We start from the raw sequence: 25,240 nt of genomic DNA on the forward strand, positions 1-25,240 counted from the left end.
TGAGTACAAGTTACTGAAAGAGGGCATCTACAAAAAAGGACATTAGTGTAGTAGTAACTTGAAAGCACACATTTATTATAACTTAACAGTATGTTAAAATTATAACTCCCAATTGGTAGTAGCTACAAAAAAATTTGATGCAAACAACCTGAGTAACTGATTCAATTGTGTTCTCTGTGTCAGTTGTTTTTCAACATGACAGGTTAGACAGCTAATCACTGGAAAATATTTTGTAACGTGCACAAAGGGAACAGTGATGAAATATGAAATGAAATGGAGGAATTATGAAATAAAAGTCAACTGTTGAACTAAACTACAAATGGACACATTTATGCCACAGACAAAATGGAGTAGAGGTCAGGTGACCCCCTCCTGTACAGTCAAAAAACATATCTGTCTATTGAAGAAAAAACCCATTATCCACATCTGAATTAGCTTTGGTGAAACAAAGTGACACCTGACAATGCATCCAGCACCCCGATGTCATCAGAGTGCTCCCAGCTGCGCACATGCGCAGAAAGGTCTCCTACTGTCAGTAAGGTGCTGCACATGCGCAGCCTACCTTCTTGTCAGCACTAATTTGCGTATGTGCACGAAAATGTCATCGCGTACTGGAACGTCGCCGCCTCCCATGCCCGTCTGCTCGCCGCTCGCTCACAGCCTCACTACTCCCTTCCCTCAGCCACACGCTCCCAGTTTCAACCCCACTACCCTGCTCCCTCCCACTACCATCCCCCCACCCCTGCTCCCCCAGTCCCTCGCTCGCTGTCTCCTTCCCCTCCACTGTCTATCCCTACCTTGCCACTCTCTCTCTCTCTCTCTCCATGGGCTTCCCCATGGGCGAAGCGAGCCGCTGACAGGGGGAGCAAGTGGCTGACAGGTGGGGGTTTGAAGCGAGGAGCATGTGGCTGAGGGAAACCAGCAGCAAGGCCAGGAGCGTGCAGTGAGCAGATGGGCAAGGGAGACTGCGCCAGGGAAGAGAAGCGGGATATTGATGGGGATGGAGTAGGATCGCAGCGACTGAATTTAATTTTGTGATAAATTGAGCAGCGCCATCCTTAATCCTGGCAGCTATCTAAAATGTCTCAGACTGAAGTTTCAGTGAATGAGGCTGCAGGTGCACATGTGCAAGTACTGCACCACCTAGTGGTTGCGTTGTCAGCAAATGCAGCCTTTGGGAAAACATACTGAAATGTAAAACAGCCCATTCCATGCAAACAACTACGATCTTCAGGAATGGAGGTAACAAAAGACTGTTGTAGACAGACCGATTCCGCAGCCACCACTAAAATAATAGGTGTGAAGTAGCACCTATTCATCAGAATAGACCACATTCAGACACCATCATGGAACATGGTTCCCATATCCTGGAACATTGTACGAATCAAAGAGGGGTGACCGCCTTTAATCACCTGACTGAAACCCCAACATGACAAGTTTCTACCTTAAAAAGAATCTCTCTGGAAAGAGGGGGATAGAACAGCCAGAGAAGGTCTTTTCTAGCAGAACAGCTGTGAGACAGTTCCAGCTAAGCAGGTGCCCTGCTGACTACATCTTCTAACTACAGTAAGAGAAATTGCAAGGTGACTTTGGGATTCCCCATCTGCAAAAGTGAATCAGGAATTTGATCCACCAACTTCGGATTGAGGCTTAACCACAAGGAGACTGCAACACTTCATCCTTTTCAAAACAATGAACATTAAAGCTGTACCGATGTAAGATTTTCTCCCAAAAAGCTTCTAAAGGTCTACTTAAAACAATGATCTCTTTTACCACAATTGGACTCTAACTGCATGCTACCACTCTACTCTCTATCTTTTCATGTATGTGTGTGGGCATGTGCGAGAGAATGCATGAACGGGAGAGGTTGGGAACAATTTTCTGTTAGTGTGTAAAAATAAACATTATCTTTAATTTAAAACCTACAAAAAAAAAACTATCATTTGTCTATTTATTTGATCCTGAAAAACATTCAGGAACTAAAACACTATTCTTAAAACATTATTTGCAGTTAGTTGAGAGGTGAAAAGTAGCAGTCACCACTTCTCCCCTATCCATAACAACCCAATTATATCAATAATACTGTGACAAAGGGATAACTTTTTTATGACACAGTCATGAACTGGCTACAGTTAAAATGAAATCCACCTTCTAATTTCCAATTTCAAAATGCAGCAGTTGAGATAAATTGACAAGGGAACAAGTCAGGTTGCTTGATCTGTAAATTAGTAATCATAAAAAGGCTTTGCCTTTAGTTGACTTGCTCACAGCATCAACAGCTCTTGGGTAAATACACTTTAGGCAATCATGTGCTTGATCATCTGCATCATCCACATACAACTTTGGACCTTGCAGGTCCACAAGAGACTTTCATCCAAGAGTCTTGTCACTTATCAAGAATTTCAAGAAATACTTACTAAAAATGATTATTTTAACCCCGTGCAGAGAGATTCCAGAATCATTATAAATATTACTTCTTATTTCTGTGTATATAAGGAAACTGGATATGCACTTGCAGGAAATGAAATTGCAGGTGATGGAGCAGGGGAGTGGAATGACTGGTCGCTCCACAGAGAGCCAGCAGGGACTCGATGGGCCGAAGAGCCTCCTTCTATGCTGTAAATGGCTATGACTATCAAGATATTTGAAAATGTGTATTAATTTATCCTATAAATACTAGTCTGACATTATGAGGTTTATTACCTTTGGACACACAGCAGGATGTAAAGAGCAAACACAATAACTCTAGTTAATGACATTACAATGAGAGAGTAGCTGTTAATCCCAGGCACAGTATGTCCTTGCGTGACAAATTTTGCTTCCTAGGAGATTGAGCTGGTGTATGGAAACTGCCTTTTTGCTGTGAGCAGAAGGCCAAAGTGTAGAGATAAAGGCCAAACAGTTCATCTTTCCTTACTTTTCAGCTTGGTACCTACATAAATTTAAAGGTCAATCCCCCATTTGGCTTGAAATGAGCTCTCTTTTTAAAAAATGGAACTCTGGATCCAACCTAGTCAATGAGTACTGCAGTTCAACCCAGTTGTGTCAGTTCAAACAGAGATTATTCTCCAAGCAGTCACGAGATTATACAAAATAACTTGTCAACAGCAGAGTTCTATTAATATGAATTACATTCCTCTCCCCAACTTAAAAACTTTAACTGTTCCAGTGTAAGAGAATCAATTCTGAGCACTGTGCAGAGAAAAACAAAATATTCCCTAGTTTGCTGTGATGCAGGGTACGGTTAACAAACCAAGGATGATATTAACATAATAATTGATAGAAGAGCCTGGAGTAGCAGATCATGAATTTAACATTGGAAATGTACAACATTTGGTATATTGGAAAACACGAGCACTTTCAAATAAGATCACAAACAAAGCCTTCCTCTAGCCTCTGCTTGTACATTTAATCACAGGAAATTATAGCAGAAGACATCTGTCTTGAACAAGAGAATGGGAGCAAGAGGGGAGAGAAAAGTACTGGGGTTGAAGCTTTTTAAAAACTATTTTTCTTTCAAAGTTGTATCTGACTCCTCACAAGCAAGTTGTGCCCTTTGTGCTCAAGTAGTCCAAGTCATAATATAGGCAGCCCTAGGTACAGTAATACTACATATTGGGATTCCTACACAAGTTCCAATAGATCCTCCAAAGCAGAAAATACCACATTCAGTAACTTGCATTTACATAGCATTTTAATAGAAAAAATACACAACCTGGGGCACTTTACAGAGCTGAAGGAGATGATGTTAGCACAGGTGACCAAAAGCTTGGTCAAAGAAGTGGGTTTTAAGTAAGGTCTTGAAGGAGAGAAGATGCTGATATTGATAAGTTGAGAGGTAATTCTACAGCATGGTGCTATAGGGGGAGATGGTAGCATAGAGGTAATGTCAGAGCTAGTAATCTAGAGGCCCTGGCTAATTCCCTACATGGGTTCAAATCCCACCACAGCAGCTGGAATTTAAATTCAATTAATCAATTAATAAAATTAATAAATTTAAATAGAAATCTGGAATTGAAAGCGAGTCTCAGCAATGGTCACATGAAACTTTCAATTGTCATAAAAACCTATCTGATTCACTAATGTCCCTTAGGGAAGGAAATCTGCTGTCCTTACCTGGTCTGACCTACATGTGACTCCAGGCCCACAGCAATGTGGTTGACTCTTACATACCCTCTGAAATGGCCTAGCAAGCCACTCAGTTGTTAAGGGCAATTAGGGATGGACAACAAATGCTTGCCTTGCCAGCGATGCTCACATCTCATGAAAAAAAGGAAAAAATGGTGCCTAGATGGCTGAAGATACTGGCTGTCAATGGTTGGATGAAGGGGGTGAGGGAAAAATGCACAAGCTAGAGTTAGTAGAACAGCAAAGGCAGCTGAACATATGGTCTTAACCTTAGTGACAAAGAATTCCATTAGCTCTTCATATTTCTTATTGAAGGTGATAGAGAGGGGTTTGAGGAGACAGTTGCTAGTGCAAATAACACAGCCTGGGGATATCTTTGCTCTTCTGATGATCCTGGATTAGTGAACAGTTTGGCAGAAGAGAGTGAGGCTTGGTAGTATTTGTCCAATCGAGCCCGATCTGGCGATAGATGCTATACCAACTGTGCCAGAAATGCTCAAACCTGCACTGCTCAAACATCAAGAAGCAAAGATGGAGGCCATAATAGGGGGAAATTGATCAAAACGGGAAAGAACAAAAGCTTTACTGGCCACAAGAACATCAAAGCTATCACTCAATACCAGATTGGTACAGGCTAAAGGTACCAAACAAACTTTGTTTCAGTAAAATGCTTAACTGTAAATGAGTAATTACTATATAGCACAATAACTGCAAAGCAATCTAGAAACAGTCCATATTTTGGCTAATTTATCCTTTTATCAAGCTTCAGTCTTTGTTTAAGCAAGATAAGCAGTCCGGCAAAATAATCTCCCAATTACACTTCACATTACATAGAAGCTACAGGTCAGAAACAGACCATGTACAAGCCTTCTCCTCCTACTATTATCTCTTTCAACCCTGCCCCCATATCACTGTATTCCCATCTCTCTCATGTATGCTTTAAACCTCACTTTAAGTATACCAATGCTATCTGCTGCAACTACTCCATCTAGCAGCGAGTTGCAAATTTTCACCACACTCCATGTAAAGAAATTGCTTTGTAGTATCTTAATATTCATGCCACCTTGTTCCAGACTCATCCCCACAAGTCATAGAGAGTCATTTACAGCATAGGAGGCCATTCGGCCCATCAAGTCCATGCCGGCTCTCCATGGAGCAATCCAGTCAGTCCCACTCACTTGCTCAATGCCTGCAATTTCCTGCAAGTGCCTATCCAATTTCCTTTTGAAATCATTGATTGTCTCCACTTTCACCACCCTTGTGGGCAACGAGTTTCAGGTCATTACTACTCGCTGCATAACAAAGTTCTTCCTCACATACCCCCTGCATCTCTTGCCCAAAACCTAGTCCTTGTACCATCAGTTAATGGGAACAGGTTTTTCCTTGTCTAACTTATCTAAGCCTGTCATAATCTTATATCTTGTACACCACTTTAAATCTCCCCTCAATCTTCTTTGCTCAGGAAGAACAACCCAGTTTTTCCAACATAACCATGCAACTAAAATCCCCCGCCCCTGGAATCATTTTAGTAATTCTCCTCTACCCCCCTCTCAAGGACCCTCATCTGGGCCAGGATCTTGTGGAGGCAGTGGGGCTCCCAACGCAGGGCCAAAAAGGCGGAGGGAATCCTACCTTGGCCTTTTTCTGCCCAACCTGCACGATCCTCCGTTGCTCTGGAGGTGAAGTTTCCAATGCCGGGATATCCGCCCATTTAAAGATAGGGATCCTGCCTCCAAGAGCTGCTGGCCGGGTGAGGCAAGGTCTCCGGGGCCAGTTCAGAAGGCCCCGGCAAGGGGGTTGGGGGTGATTGTGAAGTCCAGGGGGAGGGGAGGTCCATGGAGGGGGAGGTTTTGCCAGTCGGAATTTTCTGTGGGCCACAGATTGCTCACAGAGAAGGGACCCCCCTGGCCCAAGCCCGCAGGGAGTGCGCCTCGTTTTACAAGGCGCTTTCCCCACATGGCAGAGGCATCCCCCACCGCTGGTAAGATCCTAATGACGATGGGAAGAGGCCCATAAGTAGCCGTTAATAGGTCACTTAAGGGCCTTAATTAGCCTCTGGGCGGGAAGGCCATCGTCAACCTACCCTGCCCCCAGGAAAAAAAAAAATCACTTGGCGACGGGGCAGTGACAGGCTCTCCGTCCCCTGCCGCGATTCTGTGGACCACCCTGCCTCCGACCCCGCCACGGGGGGGCCCATAAAAACCAGCGCATCCTTCCTAAAGTGTGGTGACCAGAACTGGACGCAATACTTTATTTGTGACCCAACCAGAGATTTATAAAGGTTCAGCATAGCTTCCCTGCTTTTGTACTCTATGCCTCTATTTATGAAGCCCTAGATCCCTTATGCATTGCTAACCACTCTTTCAATGTGTCCTGCCACCTTCAAAAAATAAATGCACTGGCACCCCCAGGTCCCTCTGTTCCTGCACGCTCTTCAGAACTGTGCCATTAAGTATCTATTGCCTTATCCTAGCCCTTGCGCCAAAATGCATCACCTCACACTTGTCTGTATTAAATTACACCTGCCATTTGTCTGCCCATTCTGCTAACCTATATCCTGCTGCAGGCAGTTGGTATCATCCTTGCTGTTTGGTATCACTCCTCCAAGTTTGGTATCATCAGCAAATTTTGAAATTCTACTCGAACAGTTTTTCCATATCCATCTCATCAAACCACTTTATAGTTTTAAAGACTTCTATCAGGTCTTCTCTTACTCTTCTCTTTTCCATTAAGAACCCAGATTGTTCTATCTTCCCTGAAAGCTGCATCCTCTCAATTCAGGCAACATTGTTAACCTTGTTATTCTTTCTGCACTTTGCCCAGTGGTTCAACATTCTCCCCCCACTCGCAACTCTCCCCCACAATTCCCATACAATGCTTTGATAATGACCTTCTACTAAATTGTAGTCAAGATTCTCAGGAGCTCTCCCGACTGCAGAACCTTAGTTTTCATTTCATATTTCCTTTCATCTTCTTTGGGGTATTTTTCTCAGGAACCAACTTCGAGTAGACTGCAGATCACTCACAATTGACACAACAGTGGAGCAATGAGTTGAAATGTGGTCACATCAATCCAGAAAATCAAACAATGATTTGAGCAACGGATCCATACATCAAAAGCAATTCCAGTTGGAAAATTATGATGCGATTTCAGCATACTGCAAAATTAAACATTTTAAATCTCATTTCCCCCAATCATCCTGGATCAAAGAAAGTAATCATCTCAACTAATTCTTGTGAAAGCAAAACTATCCATTCTCTCAAGCACTAAAGCAATGGTGGCTATCTTGTGGCGATACAGTATTAACTTTGACCAAGTTACTTTACAGAATACAAAACTGCGACCGTGTCAAATACTAGATTTGTTACTGGAGGAGAAAGGAAACAAAAGCATGGGGCGGGGGGAGGGGGTGCAGGAAGTGAAATCAGATTTGAAGTAAAACAATGACTGGGGAAGTAAAAGGGGTCAAAACTGGCAGATGAAAGCTAGACCAAAATGTGCAAGGTTCAAGCATTTGTCAATCCCACCGTCCACCCCCCCCCAATTTCAAACTGCTCATTTGACACCACAGCCTCAATATCTAACTTACAAATAGTTAAATGATAAGTTTGAGTTATTAAAACCCAGCTGATGAGTGGTCTTGGTTTTATGTGAAAGGCACTACTTGCACCCAAGTTATTACAAAAAATGCTCTTGAAATGAATAATTTCACTGTGAATATTTTGAACATTACCTATTTTTTTCTTTTGTTGCCTCCCTGCAGATTCCGTAATGGCCTCTTTCTTTTTTTCTACTGTTGGAAAGAAAACAGTGAGAAATCAAAGTTAATCAAAAATGAACTAAGTGGGCACTAAAATAGCTAGCCACCTATCCCCATTCAGATCAGCCCTTTCCCTCTGTCAAAGGTCAGGAGTGACGTTGTTCACCGACTATGACACTGTGTTCAGTTCCACTGACAACTCTTCTGATAATGAAGTAGTCCATGCCACCCAACAGCAGGGCCTGGATGATATCCAAGCAGGATTGAGAAGTGACAGGTAATATTCACACTGTACGCGTGTTGGGTCATTAAGATTGCGAAGAGAAAACCTAGTCATCTCCCCATAACTTCCCATGAACTTCCATTATCATCTCTCTCACCAAAATTTTGGGATCACCATTGACCAAAAACTGAACTAGACACACCACACCATGCCCACAAGAGCAGTGCAGGGACTGAAAATTCTGACAAGTGACTAACCTCTCATCCCTCAAAGCCTCTCCATCACCTACATGGTTCAAGTCAGATGCAATACTCACTGCTCATATGGATGGGCATAGCCACACCATCACCCAAGAATTTCAACACCATCCAGAAGATAGCAGTTTGCTTTGATGACGGTCTTATCAGTGATTACAATATCCAGCCCCTCCAACATTGGCACACTGTAGCTCCAGTTGTGTGTGATCAACAGGATGCACCTCAGCAATTCACCAAAGTTACTTCAACAGCACCTCCCTCCTCTGTCACCACTATCATTGAGAAGGGTTAGAACAGCAATGACGTGGGAATATCAACTCTAAGTGCCTCCTCAAGTCACAAACCTCCCTAACAGACGTACATCACCACTCCTTCGTCGTGGCTGAGTCAACATTCTAGCATTCCCTACCCAACATCATAAAGACAGCAGTGGTTCAAGGCACACCACCACCAGCTTCTCAGAGAAGCTGGACCATGAATGTGACCTTCCAAGCATTGCCCACATTTCAAGAATACATATATTTTTAAATCGCTCGCTGTCAGTGCTAAGACAAAGTGATACTTACTCCTCTTGTCAACTTTACAGATTCAAATAGCTAATGGAGCATTACTCAACAAGAAGTAATTATGAGTTGCAGAATGGCTCAATGTACAGAAAGAAAAGTCACTTTTGTCACTTGAGTTTTCACACAGCAGGCCATAAGCAGAATGCTGCTACCTGTAAAATGGCAGAAATATGACAAACCTGTGGCAATAATGCAGAAAAGGGACAGGGAAGAAGTAGTCACATTTTATCTTATAGAAGTACTTGCTGCATTAGTGCAAGCAAGGGACTTACTTACAACTGCAATTCCATCTGCATTAAGTTCAAAATCTTCAACCGTATGGGTGGTACAGAGCAGAGATTACTCGGAGTTTCAGCAGAAAAAGTCTAACAACATGTCGGATAGTGCATGAGGCATGGAAAAAGATTTCCTTTAAAAAAATACTTACCAAAAATTTATAGAAAAATAGATCTTAGACATTTTTAAAAATTTCATTCCAACTAGATGATTTCTAGAGCACATTAATACATTTCCCAGTTTCATACTCACACTTCTTACTCTGTTTTTCTACTTCTGCCTTCAGTCGTTTGTATTTGTCAGTTCTGTATACCAGTACCCATGTGATACCTGAAAGTACAAAAAAATGTTTTTTTTCTCCTTCCAAGACAATTTAACACAAAACAACCAAATATTACACTGGAGAGCCAAGAGTGCACGATACCAAAATTATTAATCTTTTGTCTGAGATAATATGCAGAATCATACAACTTTGCTTTGCAGTACTGAAGGAGGCCATTTGGTCTATTCTGGTTCTCTGAAAGAGCCAAAGACTCAATGAGTAGTTTTGAGAGATCAGCACAGGCACAATGGATTAAATTTCTCATGTTTGTGATATCCTTTTAAATGCTTTTCAATTATTTATTGATTTACCTTTTTAAAAATGATTATAGACTCTGCTTCTACCTGTGCCATGACAATAGTGTGACTGACCTTCATAAATTCAATGCTGGGGTGTTCATTATTGAACATCTCTAATAATTCCACACTCAGGAGATGCCTACACTGCTTCCAAACTCCTCTTTCTACTCCAATAAATGTCCATTAACTGCCTTTCCTCATCAACTTACTCTATCTCTATAATGGGCAACTCTTGGAATGTACAATCCATGAACCCTTCAGCTATTTTGTGACAATATATGCCTAGTTGCTCTACAAGTTCAAAAACTTCTAAACTTGAGCACAAGACAACAAAAACATTTCCTGCACACTCGCACATCCAGATGAAGCATCTAGGACCACGCATATGGCACAGGTATCCCATATCTTCATTGGCTATTTTGCCCCTCATATTCAGTGGTATGGTTTTCTCTTAAAAGTTTAAATTCAAACACAGCTACTTGTGATTTAACAATTCATTTAGCTTTAGGCCAACTGCACTTAACAAATGAATTTCTAATAAGGCTAAACTCGACACTCCACTAGTACTTCATAGACATTAGCCCAACTACCATAGGAAAAAAAAGTCAGTCAATTGCAGAACAGGTATCCATTCCACTTACATAATTACTTAAGCTCAAATCCGTATTATCCTGGGTCCCAGACTTGTCCAATTTTGTTCATAATTGAAAATAATTTTGTACATCACCCACAACATCTGTGAAAAACAAGTTTTTCCCTAACCAAACCTATATGAAACTATGTGTTCCATACTCGCATTCATATGAAGTCACACTATTGTCATGGCACAGGTAGAAGCAGAATCTATAATCATTTTTAAAAAGGTAAATCAATAAATAATTGAAAAGCATTTAAAAGGATATCACAAACATGAGAAATTTAATCCATTGTGCCTGTGCGGATCTTTCAAAACTACTCATTGAGTCTTCGGCTCTTTCAGAGAACCAGAATAGACCAAATGGTCTCCTTCAGGAGGGCATGACAGGAGCAGCACCAGGCATACCTCAAAAATGAGATGTCAACTTGGTGAAGCTACAACACAGGACTATCCGCGTGCCAAACTGCGTAAGCAGCATGCGATAGACAGAGCTAAGCAATCCCATAACCAACAGATCAGATCAAAGCTCTGCAGTCCTGCCACATCCAGCCGTGAATGGTGGTGGACAATTAAACAACTAACTGGAGGAGGTGGCTCCACAAAAATCCCCATCCTCAATGATGGGGGAGCCCAGCACATCAGTGCGAAAGATAAGGCTGAAGCATTTGCAACAATCTTCAGCCAGAAGTGCCGAGTTGATGATCCATCTCGGCCTCCTCCTGAAGTCCCCAGCATCACATGCCAGACTTCAGCCAATTCGATTCACTCCGCGTGATATCAAGAAACGACTGAAGGCACTGGATACTGCAAAAGCTATGGGCCCTGACAATATTCCAGCAATAGTACTGAAGACCTGTGCTCCAGAACTTGCCACACCCCTAGCCAAGCTGTTCCAGTACAGCTACAACACTGGCATCTACCCTGCAATGTGGAAAATTTCCCAGTTATGTCCTGTACACAAAAAGCAGGACAAGTCCAACCCAGCCAATTACCACCCCATCAGCCTACTCTCAATCATCAGTAAAGTGATGGAAGGTGTCATCAACAGTGCCATCAAGCGGCACTTGCTTCGCAATAACCTGCTCAGTGACGCTCAGTTTGGGTTCCGCCAGGGCCACTCAGCTCCTGAACTCATTACAGCCTTGGTTTAAACATGGACAAAAGAGCTGAATTTTAGAGGTGAGCTGAGAGTGACTGCCCTTGACATCAAGGCAGCATTTGACCGAGTATAGCATCAAGGAGCCCTAGCAAAACTGAGATCAATGGAAATCAGGGGGGAAACCCTCCGCTGGCTGGAGTCATACCTAGCGCAAAGGAAGATGGTTGTGGTTGTTGGAGGTCAATCATTTCAGCTCCAGGATATCACTGCAGGAGTTCCTCAGGGTAGTGTCCTAGGCCCAACCATCTTCAGCTGCTTCATCAATAACCTTCCCTCAATCATAAAGTCAGAAGTGGGGATGTTGGCTGATGATTGCACAAGGTTCCGCACCATTCGTGACTCCTCAGATACTGAAGCAGTCCTTGTAGAAATGCAGCAAGACCTGGACAATATCCAGGCTTGGACTGATAAGTGGCAAGTAACATTCGCGCCACACAAGTGGCAGGCAATGACGATCTCCAACAAGAGAGAATCTAACCTTCTCCCTTGACATTCAACAACATTACCATCACTGAATCTGCCACTATCAACATCCTAGGGGCTACCATTGACCAGAAACTGAACTTGAGTAGCCATGTAAATACTGTGGCTACAAGAGCAGGTCAAAGGCTAGGAATCCTGAGGCGAGTAACTCACCTCCTGACTTGCCAAAGCCTGTCCATCATCTACAAGGCACAAGTCAGGAGTGTGATGGAATACTCTCCACTTGTCTGGATGGGTGCAGCTCCAACAACATTCAAGAAGCTCGACACCATCCAGGACAAAGCAGCCCACTTGATTGGCACCCCATCTACAAACATTCACTCCCTCCACCACTGACGCACAGTGGCAGCAGTGTGTACTATCTACAAGATGCACTGCAGCAATGCACCAAGGCTCCTCAGACAGCACCTTCCAAACCCACCACCTCTACCAACTAGAAGGACAATGGCAGCAAATGCATGGGAACACCACCACCTGCAAGTTCCCCTCCAAGTCACACACCATCCTGACTTGGAACTATATCGCCGTTCCTTCACTGTCGCTGGGTCAAAATCCTGGAACTCCCTTCCTAACAGCACTGTGGGTATACCTACCCCAAATGGACTGCAGCGGTTCAAGAAGGGAGCTCACCACCACCTTCTCAAGGGCCATTAGGGATGGGCAATAAATGCTGGCCTGGCCAGCGTCGCCCACATCCCGTGAATGAATATAAAAAAGCACGGGTTTGTTAGATGGCACGGGCAAAAATGCAAGCTCTGGCCATGTGTCTGTGAAACTGTTTTGAAAGCTCCATCTCCATTCCCGAGAACTGGTGAAAACAGCATAAACAACCCATAAGTACATTTACCCAAAAGATAAGTTTATATTCCTACTGGGACTGTAAAACAAGTTTAGAAGAAAATCCAAGAAATAAACTTGCGGTGAATGCCAACAGAATCCCACTGCCAGACAACAAAGCACTTCTCCCAGATCATATTTGCAATAACAATTATAGCCTTGGTTCAAACATGGACAGAACAGCTGAATTCCAGAGGTGAGATAAGTGACACTCCCTGACATCAAAGCAGCATTTGACCGAACGTGGCATCAAAGAGCCCTAGCAAAACGGAAGTCAATGGGAATCAGTAAGAAAACTCTGCTCTCCAATGCTTGGAGTCAGACTTCGCACAAAGAAAGATGGTTGGGGTTGTTACAAGCCAATAATCACAGCCCCAGGACATCACTGCAGGAATTCCTCAAGGTAGTGCCCTAGGCCCGACCATCTCCAGCTGCTTCATCAATCAGTTTCCCTCCAACATAAGCTCAGAAGTCAGGATGTCTGCTGATAATTGCACAGTGTTTCATACCATTCGAGACTCCTCAGATACTGAAGCAGTCCATGCTCACATGCAGCAAGACCTGGACAATATTCAGGCTTGGGCTGATAAGTGCAAGCGACATTCATGTCACATAAGTGCCAAGCAATGACCATTGCCAACAACAGATAATCTAACCATATCCCCATGACATTCAACGGCACTACAATCGCTGAGTCCCCCACCATCAACATCCTGGGGGTTACCATCAATCAGAATCTTAACTGGACCAGTCATAAATACTGTGGCTTCAAGAGCAGGTCAAAAGCTGGGAATTCTGCAGCAAGTAACTCACCTCCTGACTCCCCAAAGTCTGTCCACCATCTACAAGGCACAAGTCAGGAGAGTGATGGAATACTCTCCACTTACCAGGAGGAGTGCAGCTCCAACAAAACTCAAAAAGCTTGACACCATCCAGGACAAAGCAGCCCACTCGATCTGCACCGTTTCCACCACCTTAAACATTCAGTCTCTCCATCACCAGCGCACAGTTGCAGGAGTATGCACTATCTACAAGATGCACTGCAGCAACTCACCAAGGCTCCTTCGACAGCACCTTCCACACCTGTGACCTGTACCACCTAGAAGGACAAGGGCAGCAGGCACATGGGCACACTGTTACGACCGAGGCTGGAGGAGTGCACTTTTTTCTAGTTCCACTTCTCCATGGGTCACAACACATATTTAAATGTTTACCCAGTTACCTATATGGCCAATTATATACTCTATTTTTATTTCAGAATAAAATCCACCAACCAGGTTTCTTTAATAAACAACAAAATTATCAATTAATTATAAAACAAGACTTACTCAGTACAGATGCCCAGAATTAACACACAGATTGAAATATGAAAGTTCCCTTCTAATTAGTCCCACACACACCGGCTAAAAAAAATAACGAAGTTTTCTCTGCAGAGGTCTCTTTACAAAAAAGACAAAAAAAATACTTTGGCCAAATACTTGTTAATTCTTGAAGGAAAAAAAGGATAAGATATGGAAGGATATCAGCTGCCCCTTTATGCTGGCGTCCCAAATATGCATAGACGACTGTCACTGGGATCTTTTTGGAGCGGTTCTCTTCAGGCAACATCTAGGCTTAATCTGGCAGGCTTTCCAGGAGAAACGCGGCATCAGGGGTTTCAGGTAACACACACTGGATTATTAGGGTTTCTCAGATAGGTGGAGAAAGATGAACTGGCTCTTCTCTCTTAGTTGGGGGTCAGCTTGCTGACTCAAAACAATGCCCAAAACAAAACTAACTTTTGACCACCATACATCTTGACATGTCACTTCTCTGTAAACAACTCCCCTAGCCACTAAGGCTCTTGTTGTTTATGTAACTGAAGACATGTGACTTCCAGTAAGTGTTTTTAAACCAAGTCCTAAAATCCTTCCAGTAAACTTTTAAAAAAAAAACAAGTCCAACATGTATGGAATCTCTTCATGCCCAAAGGAATCCATCTCCACAATCTGCAAACCAGAGTCCACAAAAATATATTAAAAAACGGATGTACTTTCATAACACCACCACCTGCAAATTCCCCAAGATACACAAAATCTGTACTTGGAACTATTTCATCATTCCATCAGTGTCACATGGTCAAAATCTTAGACCTTCCTGCCTAACAGCACTATGGGTGCACCTACAGCACATGAACTGCAGTAGTTCAAGGAGGCAGCTCACCACCACCTTCTGAAGGACAATGAGATATGGGCAATTATTGCTGGTCTTGCCAGCGACACATCCCAAGAACGAATAATTTAAAAAAATCAAGGTGGACCTTCGTGGGTAGCACTCTCACTTGAATCAGAAGGTTGAGAGTTCAAGTCCCACTCCAGAGTCTTGAGCGCATAATTTAGGCTAACACTGCAGTTCTGAGGACGTGCTGCATCTTTTGGATGAAATGTGAAACCTGATCTGCCCTCTCAGGTGGACCTGAAAGATCCCATGGCACTATTCCAAGAGCTGTGACCTGACCAATATTTATCATTGATCCAAATTCATTGAAACAGATTACCTGTTTATTATTACATTGTTGTTTGTGGCAGCTTGCTGTGCACAACCTGGCTGCCATGGTTAACAAAGGTGGTAAAGGAGAGTTTCCAATCAAAAGCTAAGGCATACAAAGCAGTGAAAACTAGTGATAGTGATAGCCAGAGGATTGGGAACTTCTTTTTTTAGGAACCAGCAGAGGATGACTAAAAAGCTAATAAAGAGGGAGAAAATTGATTCTGAAAGTAATTTGGCAAGAAATATAAAAACAAACCTGAAGAGCTTCTACGGGTATATAAAAAGAGAGCAGCTAAAGTGAGCGTGGGACCCTTGGAGGATGTGACTGGAGAATTGATAACGGAGTACAGGGAAATGGCAGATAATTTAAACCAATATTTTGCATCGGGCTTCACGGTGGAGTACATTATAAACATCCCACAGGTATCAGGTAAGCAAAGAGCTAACGGGAGGAAAGATCTTGTAACAGTCTCTATCACGAGGGACAAAGTATTTGACAAACTAATGGGACTAAAGGCAGACCAGTCGCCAGGACCTGATGGCCTACATCCAAGGGTTTTAAAGGAAGTGGCTGCAGAGATAGTGGAAGCATTGGTCAAAATATTCCAGAACTCACTGGATTCCAGGAGGGTCCCAACGGATTGAAAAACCACTAATGTGACACCCCTGATAATGAAGGGAGGGAGACAAAAAGCAGGAAACTATAGGCCGGTCAGCCTAACATCGGTCGTTGGGAAAATGCTAGAGTCCATTATTAAGGAAGAAATAGCAGGACATTTAGAAAAGCTAACGCAATCAAACGGAGTCAACATGGTTTTGTGAAAGGGAAATCATGTTTGACAAATTTGCTAGAGTTCTTTGAAGACATAACAAGCAGAGTTGATAAAGGGGAACCAGTAGATGTAGTGTATTTAGATTTCCAGAAGGCAGTCAATAAGGGGCCACATAAAGGATTATTGCACAAGATAGGAGTTCACGGTATTGGGGGTAATATATTAGCATGGATTGAGGATTGGTTCACTCACAGAAGACAGAGAGACAGGATTAATGGGTCTTTTTCAGGTTGGAAAGATTTAACTTGTGGAGTGCCACGATGATCAGTCCTACAGCCTCAATTATTTACTATTTATATTAATGACTTGGAGGAGGGGACAGATTTGCTTACAATACAAAAATAGTGGGGAGGGCATATTGTGATGAGGACATAAGGAATCTGCAAGGGGATATAGGTTGAGTGAGTGGGCAAAAACTTGGCAGATGGAGTTTAATGTAGGAAAGTGTGAGGTCATGCATTTTGGTAGGAAGAATCAAAAGGCAGACAATTACTTAAATGGAGAGACTTCAAAAAGTGCAGCACAGAGGGATCTGGATATTGTTGTACATGAAACACAAAAAGTTAGCATGCAAGTGCAGCAAGTAATTAAGAAGGCAAATGGAATTTTGGCCTTTATTGCTAGGGGGTTGGAGTTTAAAAATAGGAAAGTCTTGTTACAACTGTACAGGGTGTTGTTGGAGGCCGCACATGGAGTACTGTGTACAGTTTTGGTTCCCATATTTAAGAAAGGATATACTGGCATTGGAGGCAGTTCAAAAGAGATTCACTAGGCTGATTCCTGGGATGAAAGGGTTGACTTATCAAGAACAGATAAACAGGTATTCATTAGAGTTTGGAAGAATGAGGGGTGATCTTATTGAAACGTTCAAGATTCTGAGGGGGCTTGGCAGGGTGGATGTTGAGAAGGTGTTTCCACTATTGGGGGAATCTCAAACTAGGGGACATAGTTACAGAATAAGGGGACACTCATTTAAAACTGAGATACGAAGGAATTTCTTCCCTCAGAGGGTAGTGAATGTCTGAAATTCTCTACCCCAGTGTTGTGGAGGCTAGAAAGTATTTCAAGAGGAGGTAGACAGATTTTTGAAATATTGGGGAGTTGAGGGCTATGAGGAGCTGGTACAAAAGAGTTGAGGTCTGCGGCAGATCAGCCATGATCTTATTGAAAGGCGGGGCAGGCTTGAGGGGCCGAATGGCCTACTCTGCTCCTATTTCTTATGTTCTGTTTGTATTTCACTGGCTGTAAAGCGCTTTGGGACGTCCCAAAGTTGTGAGAGGTGCTGTATTATTGAAAACCTTTCTATACAAATTGAACCAAATCCTGGAAAACTTTACCAATGAGGTGGATCACCATTACTACCGAATAACGTCCTTTATTTTGCCAATGCTCATCCCTCTACCTGGATCGGTTTTGAACCAGAACCCGCTGCAGGCAAAGCCTGGAATGGGCGGTGAGTGACACCGAGCTCCGGGGCTCAAGGCCCAGCAGGAAACACACTCACCTTCGGCTAACAGGGCGGTGCAGACCGAGATGAAGACGATCAGGATCGTGTCAGCGCACATAGTACTCATGGCTGGGCACAGAGAGCAGAGGGGAAGGCTTTGTAATTGTTACCAGGCCGAATCCCAGCCTCAGCCTCAGCCCCGCTCCCTAGCAACAGGCGGTGACTGACGGGAGAAGAAGCAAAACACGGACTGTTTTAAACGTCCTTTCCGTTTTCTGTGTTCTTATAGAGACTGGGCAGGTTTTTTTTAAAAAAGTTATTCTGAGGGGCAGCAGTTCGTTAATGTTTCGGAGCGACAACGTGGTACTGCGCATGAGCGGTGCCGACACCGCATTAACCCCGCCCCTTCCTGCCGGCTGGTTACTTGGGTGATAAGTTGCTGGAAATAGTCGGCTGGTGTGTGGAGAGGGAAACGAAATGAACGTTTTAGCTTAATGACCTTTCATTAGAACTGATCAATTCAGAAATGATTGCTGAATCCCCCATTCTGGGGGTTAACCCCCCTATTTGACCAGAAACTTAACAGGACCAGCCACATAAGTACTGTGACTACAAGAGCAGGTCAGAGGCTGGGAATTATGCGGCAAGTAAATCATCTCCTGACTCCCCAATGTCTGTTCACCATCTACAAGGCACAAGTCAGGAATGTGTTGGAATACTCTAAAGCCTGCCTAGATGAGCACAGCTCTAACAACACTCAAGGAGTTCAACATCATTCAGGACAATACAGCCTGCTTGATTGGCATCCCGTCCACCACTTTAAACATTCACTCACTCTACCATCGCCATAATATGGCTGCAGTGTATACCGTCTACAACATGCACTGTAGCAACTCGCCAAGAATCCTGTCACAGCATCTTCCAAACCTGTGACCTCAATCACCTCGAAAGACAAGGGCAGCAGGCACCTAGGAATACCACCACCTGCAAGCTTCACACCATCCTGAGTTGGCAATATACTGACATTTCTGCATCATTGGTGGAAATTCTGGAACTCCCTTCCTAACAGCACTGTGGGTGTACCTTTACTACACAGGTTGTGATTGCTGTCATTCAAGAAGGTGACACACTACCACCTTCTCAGGCAATTAGGGATGGGCAATAAATGCTGGGCTTATCAGCATTGCCCACATCTTGAATAAATGAATTTTTAAAAAATCTGAGGAGTTGAAAATGGACTGAACACTCTGCAATCATCAGTGAATACGCACTTCTGACCTTATGTGGAATGTAAGGTGATTAATGAAGCAGCTGAAGATGGTTGGCCTTGGACACTGCGCTGAGGAACTCCTACAGTGATGACCTGGGACTAAGATAATTGGCCTGCAACAACCACAACCATCTTTCTTTGTGCTAGCGAGTGGAGAGTTTCCCCCTTGATTTCCATTTACTTCAATTTCGCTAGGGCTCCTTGGTGCTCGGTCAAATGATGCCTTGATTGAACAGCAGTCACTCTCACCTCACCTCTGGAATTCAGCTCTTTTGCCCAATTTGAACCAAAGTTGTAGCAAAGTCTGGAGCTCAGTGATCTGATAGAAAGCAAAGTAAGCATCAGTGAGCAGGTTATCGTGAGTATGTGGAGTATCTGGAGGTGATGATGACATGTTTAAGATTTCACCAGCAAATGGGCTGAGGTAAGGGTGGAGATAGGAGATATTATGGAGCTAGTCTTATATAGTAAAAAGGATGACTTTCAGATAAGTTGTGGATCATATCACCAGGCTTATTAAAATCTGTTTATAGGCCTAGATTTAACAATGTATGTACTGTATTGTAATAGAGGCAATAAACAGGGCTGAAATATTTATATTATAGGCTCTCATGTATTTGTAACATTGTATTGCATATTGTATTTGCCTAAGGAAATAGCAAAAACCTACTACACTTCACTGTGTTGTCTAATTGCAAGCAAAAAAAAAATAGGATAGGCCAATACTTTTTCATGGAGTTGGTGCCACTTATCCTCAATGGAAGCTTTCACTAAAATCAGTCCTTTTGCATAACTTACTTTAGAAGGCAAAATGATATTGCCCCAATATTTTGTCATCTCTAATTCACACCAAGCCTTGCAGTCTTAAAGTAAACAGATTAACCTGGTCTTTCTGATTGAGTGGGACATGTCTAGCATAGCGAGACCACCACCTTCAATGGGGAAACCCAGCTTTCCCAACATTAACTTTCTGACCCTGGAGTGGCTTCCCAGCCACTGCCAGGGATGTCACGTGAATTGAGTCCAGAAGCTAACTGTCTCAGAAGGGAGGATGAGACAGCCTCCAAGCTGCTGAAAGAGTATTTTTTTGCAGAATTTCACCTGCTGCTACTTGGGCCGAACCATGGGACAATCTATCTTGGGGGGGAAACCTCATAGGGCACCCTCAGCTGACATTCGATTGGGCCTAGCAGCCAGTGCTTGTGTCCAGCGCTGAATCAGGGCAAATGCCTGAAGCTATGTTTCCTTCATTTTAATTCCATTTGTACCCCACCTTGGCTGAAAGAGGGGAGAAGCAGAGTTGATCCCTGAGCACAAATCTGTCCCCATCCACCGGAAGACTTGCATGATGGAGGCCAAAATGTCTAGGCCGTGGGGTCTTTGTTCAGAAGAGCTTAACTAGTGATGACTTCAAAATGAATGGACTGAATTCAATTCATCACAATATTCTTAATCCTGTTTGTTTTTAGCTTGATGGGACAGGTAATATATATCTGGGATTCAAGCTAGCTTTGAAAACTCACTTGCTCCTTTGTTTTGTGCTGATTTTATACAAAAACAATGAATATTTATTTAACTTTATTTGGGAAAATACTAATAAGCTGTACAAAAAAAATGTTGTATTATATAATTGAGGTTATACGCCACAGGTTACATGGACTTCCAGAAGGCATATGATAAAGACCCTCACAGGAGACTGCTAGCTAAAGTTGAAGCTCATAGAATTATGTCGCAGATCAGCCATGATCACACTGAATACCAGAACAGACTGGAGGGGCCAAATGGCCTACTCCTGTTCCTATGTTCTTAAAAGAAGAGGTTTACAAAGTTTCCAAAAATAGTAGTAAGCATGAAGGTTTAGAAATCCACAAAGGATAGCGAAGTAATTGATAAAGAGGGAGAATCAGGCTGAATATAAAAAGTACAAAGGTGAAGTGACAAAGGAAATAGGAGTGGCTAAGAGACAATTCAAGAACAGATTGACAGCTAACAACAAAGGGTCTTCTATAGGCATATTAATAATAAAAGGGTTGTCAGAGGACCGATGGGGCCAAATAGGGACCAAAATGGAGATCTAATGGTGGAGGTAGATGTCATGGTTAAGATACTAAATGAGTACTTTGCATTGGCTTTTACTGATAAAGAGAACTTTGCCAAAGCTACAGTAAATGAGGAGGTTATCAAGATTCTGAATGAAATAAAAATAGAGAGATGCAAAAGCTGGCAGTACTTCAAGTGGATAAGACACCTGGGCCAGATGGGATGCATCCAAGGATGCTGAGGGAAGTAAGGGTAGAAATTGCAGAGGTGCTAGCCACAATCTGCCACTTGTCCATATTTACAGAGCACTGGAGGATTGCAAGTGTTCCACCCTTATACCAAAAGGGGAGAATGATAAGCCTGGCAATTACAGCCCAGTCTGTTTAACGACAGTGATGGGAAAGCTTTAAAATACCGTAAAGAAGATTATCAGCTACTTGGACAAGTATGGATGGATAAAGGAGAGCCAGCACTGATTTGTTCAGGGCAAAATGTGTTTGACTAACTTGATTGAGTTTTATGATGAGGTAAGGAGATGGTGAATGAGGGCAGTGCAGTTGATGCATTTATCAAATTTTAAAAGCATTTGAAAAGTATCACATATTAGGCTTGTTAGCAAAATTGAAGCCCATGGATAAAAGGGGCAGTAGCAGCATAGATACAAAATACAAGGTACAGAAAACAGAGGTGTGGTGAATGGCTGTTTTTTGGACTCGGAGGTATACAGTAATGTTCCCTAGGGTTCAGTAGTAGGACCACTACTGTTTTTTGATATATGTTAATGCCTTGGACTTGGGGATACAGGGCACAATTTTGAAATTTGCAGATGACAAAACTTGTAAGTGTAGTAAATGATGAGAATAGTAATAGGCTTCAAGAGGATTTAGACAGGCTGGTGCAGTGGGTGGACATATGGCAGATGAAACTAAAGGCAAAAAAAAATAAGGTGATGCATTTTGGTAGCAAGACTGAAGAGAGACAATACCAGCTAAATGGTACAATTTTAAAGGGATTGCAGGAACAGAGAGACATGGGGGTGTTTGTGCACCAATCTTTGAAGGTGGCGGGCCAGGTTAACAAAGCAGTTAATAGGGCATATGAAGTTCTGTGTTTCATATATTGAAACACAGAGTACAAAATTCAGGAAGTTATGATAAATCTATGTAAAACACTAGTTTGGCCCCAGCTAGAGTACTGTGTTTAATTTTGGGCACCACATTTTAGGAAGGGTGTGGAGGCTTTGGAGAGGGTACAGAAGAGATTTACTAGAATGGTTACAGGGATGATGACTTAAGTTACGTGGATAGACTGGAGAAGCTGGGATTGTTCTCCTTACAGTGAGAAGGCTAAGAAGAGATTTGATAGAGGTGTTTAAAATCATGAAGGGTTTAGATAGATTAAATAAGGAGAAACTGTTGTCAGTGGCTGATGGATCAATAAGCGGGGGCACAGACTTAGATAAAAGCACAATACTGCGGATGCTGGAAATCTGAAATAAAAACAAGAAATGCTGGAAATACTCAGCAGGTCTGACAGCATCTGTGGAGAGAGAAGCAGAGTTAACGTTTCGGGTCACTGAAATACAAGAAAGCCCCCAGCGAGCTAACATCCGTAGCACTTAAAGTAGCCAGGCGCTGTGCAAATGACTACTGGCAACACCTAGGTAGTTGTATTCATCTGGCCTCCGACACTGGAAACATCAGAGGAATGTATGATGGCATTAAGAGAGCTTTTGGGCCAACCATCAGGAAGATCCCATCCCCCCCCCCACAAAGACGAAATCAGAGGAAATGATCACTGACCAATGCAAGCAAATGGACCGCTGGGTGGAGCACTACCTAGAACTGTACTCCAGGGAAAATGTTGTCACTGATACCGCCCTCAATGCAGCCTCGTCTCTGCCAGTCATGGATGAGCTGGACGAACAGCCAACAAAATTGGAACTCAGCGATGCCATTGATTCTCTAGCCAGTGGAAAAGCCCCTGGAAAGGATGGCATTACCCCTGAAATAATCAAGAGTGCCAAGCCTGCTATACTCTCAGCACTCCATGAACTGCTTTGCCTGTGCTGGGATGAGGGAGCAGTAGCACAGGACATGCGCGATGCCAATATCATCACCCTCTGTAAGAAAAAGGGTGACCGCGGTGACTGTAACAACTACCGTGGAATCTCACTGCTCAGCATAGTGTGGAAAGTCTTCACTTGAGTCACTTTAAACAGACTCCAGAAGCTAGCTGAACGTGTCTACCCTGAGGCACAGTGCGGCTTTCGAGCAGAGTGATCCACCATTGACATGCTGTTCTCCCTTCGCCAGCTACAGGAGAAATGCCGCGAACAATAGATGCCCCTCTACGTTGCTTTCACAGATCTCACCAAAGCCTTTGACCTCGTCAGCAGGCATGGTCTCTTCAGACTACTAGCAAAGATCGGATGTCCACCAAAGCTACTAATTATCATCACCTCATTCCATGACAATATGAAAGGCACAATTCAGCATAGTGGTGCCTCATCAGACTCCTTTCCTATCCTGAGTGGCGTGAAACAGGGCTGTGTTCTCACACCTATACTGTTTGGGATCTTCTTCTCACTGCTTCTCTCACATGCGTTAAAGTCTTCATAAGAAGGAGTTTTCCTCCACACAAGATCAGATAGCAGGTTGTTCAACCTTGCCCATCTTAGAGCGAGGACCCAAGTACGGAAAGTCCTCATCAGGGAACTCCTCTTTGCTGACGATGCTGCATTAACATCCCACACAGAAGAGTGTCTGCAGAGACTCATCGACAGGATTGTGGCTGCCTGCAACGAATTTGGCCGAACCATCAGCCTCAAGAAAACGAACATCATGGGACAGGACGTCGGAAATGCTCCATCCATCAATATCGGCAACCACGTTCCGGAAGAGTTCACCTACCTAGGCTCAACTATCACCAGCAACCTGTTTCTCAATGCAGAAATCAACAAGCGCATGGGAAAGGTGTCTGCTGCTATGTCCAGACTGGCTAAGAGGGTGTGGAAAATTGACGCACTGACACAGAACAAAAAAGTCTGAGTGTTTCAAGCCTGTGTCCTCAGTACCTTGCTCTACAGCAGCGAGGCCTGGACAACGTATGTCAGCCAAGAGCGACGTCTCAACTCATTCCATCTTCGCTGCCTCCGGAGAATCCTTAGCATCAGGTGGCAGGACTGTATCTCCAACACAGAAGTCCTCGAGGTGGCCAACATCCCCAACATATACACCCAACTGAGCCAGCAGTGCTTAAGATGGCTTGGCCATGTGAGCCGCATGGAAGATGGCAGGATCCCCAAGGATTCATTGTACAGCGAGCTCGTCCCTGGTATCAGACCCACTGGCCATCCATGTCTCCGCTTTAAAGACGTCTGCTAACGCGACATAAAGCCCTGTGACATTGACCACAAGTCGTGGGAGTCGGTTGCCAGTGATCGCCAGAGCTGGCGAACAGCCATAAAGGCGGGGCTAAAGAGTGGCGAGTCGAAGAGCCTTAGCAGTTGGCAGGAAAAAAGACAGAAGTGCAAGGAGAGAGCCAACTATGTAACAGCCCCGACAACCAATTTTATCTGCAGCGCCTGTGGAAGAGTCTGTCACTCTAGAATTGGCCTTTATAGCCACTCCAGGCGCTGCTCCACAAACCACTGATCACCTCCAGGCACTTGCCCATTATCTCTCGAGACAAGGGGGCCAAAGAAGAAATATGCTCTTTAAAACCTAGCTCTTTTTTTGCCTGCATATCTCCTTATGTGACTCGGTGTGGAATTTTGTTTGATGATGCTCCTTGAAGCACTTGGGACATTTTCCTATATGAAAGGAGCTATATGAATACAAGTTGTTGTTGATAGGTTGTAACTAATGGAGTGCTGCAAGGATCAGTGCTTTGACAGCAGCTATTTACAACCTTTATCAATGACTTAGATGAGGAGAGCGAGTATAATGTATCCAAATTTGTTGATGATACAAACCTAGGTGGGAAAGTAAGCTGTGAGGAGAATGCAAAGAAGCTGCAAGGAGACATAGACTGGTTAAATAATTGGGTATGAAAGTGGCAAATGGAGTATAATGTATAAAAATGTGAAATTATTCACATGTTAGAAGATTAGAAAAACAGAATTTTTTTTAAAAGTGAGAACTAGTAAATGTTGGTATGCAGAGGGATTTG

The 25,240-nt window shown here is 43.4% G+C and overlaps 1 protein-coding gene across 1 annotated transcript in view; it reads right to left on the reverse strand.

Annotated features, from left to right (window-relative positions):
* tmco1 (transmembrane and coiled-coil domains 1) overlaps positions 1-18,156 on the reverse strand; it is a 32,438-nt gene extending 14,282 nt beyond the window's left edge. The window contains exons 1-3 of the mRNA XM_068037774.1: positions 17,815-18,156; positions 9,464-9,541; positions 7,863-7,922 (exon numbers count right to left, since the gene is read on the reverse strand). Coding sequence (XP_067893875.1) covers positions 7,863-7,922; positions 9,464-9,541; positions 17,815-17,884 — 208 coding nt within the window. The 5' untranslated portion in view covers positions 17,885-18,156. The remainder of the gene's footprint in view (positions 1-7,862; positions 7,923-9,463; positions 9,542-17,814) is intronic.
* Between the last annotated feature and the right edge of the window lie 7,084 nt (positions 18,157-25,240).

This window comes from Heterodontus francisci, chromosome 8, assembly GCF_036365525.1.
Source record: "Heterodontus francisci isolate sHetFra1 chromosome 8, sHetFra1.hap1, whole genome shotgun sequence".
Lineage (NCBI taxonomy): Eukaryota > Metazoa > Chordata > Chondrichthyes > Heterodontiformes > Heterodontidae > Heterodontus > Heterodontus francisci.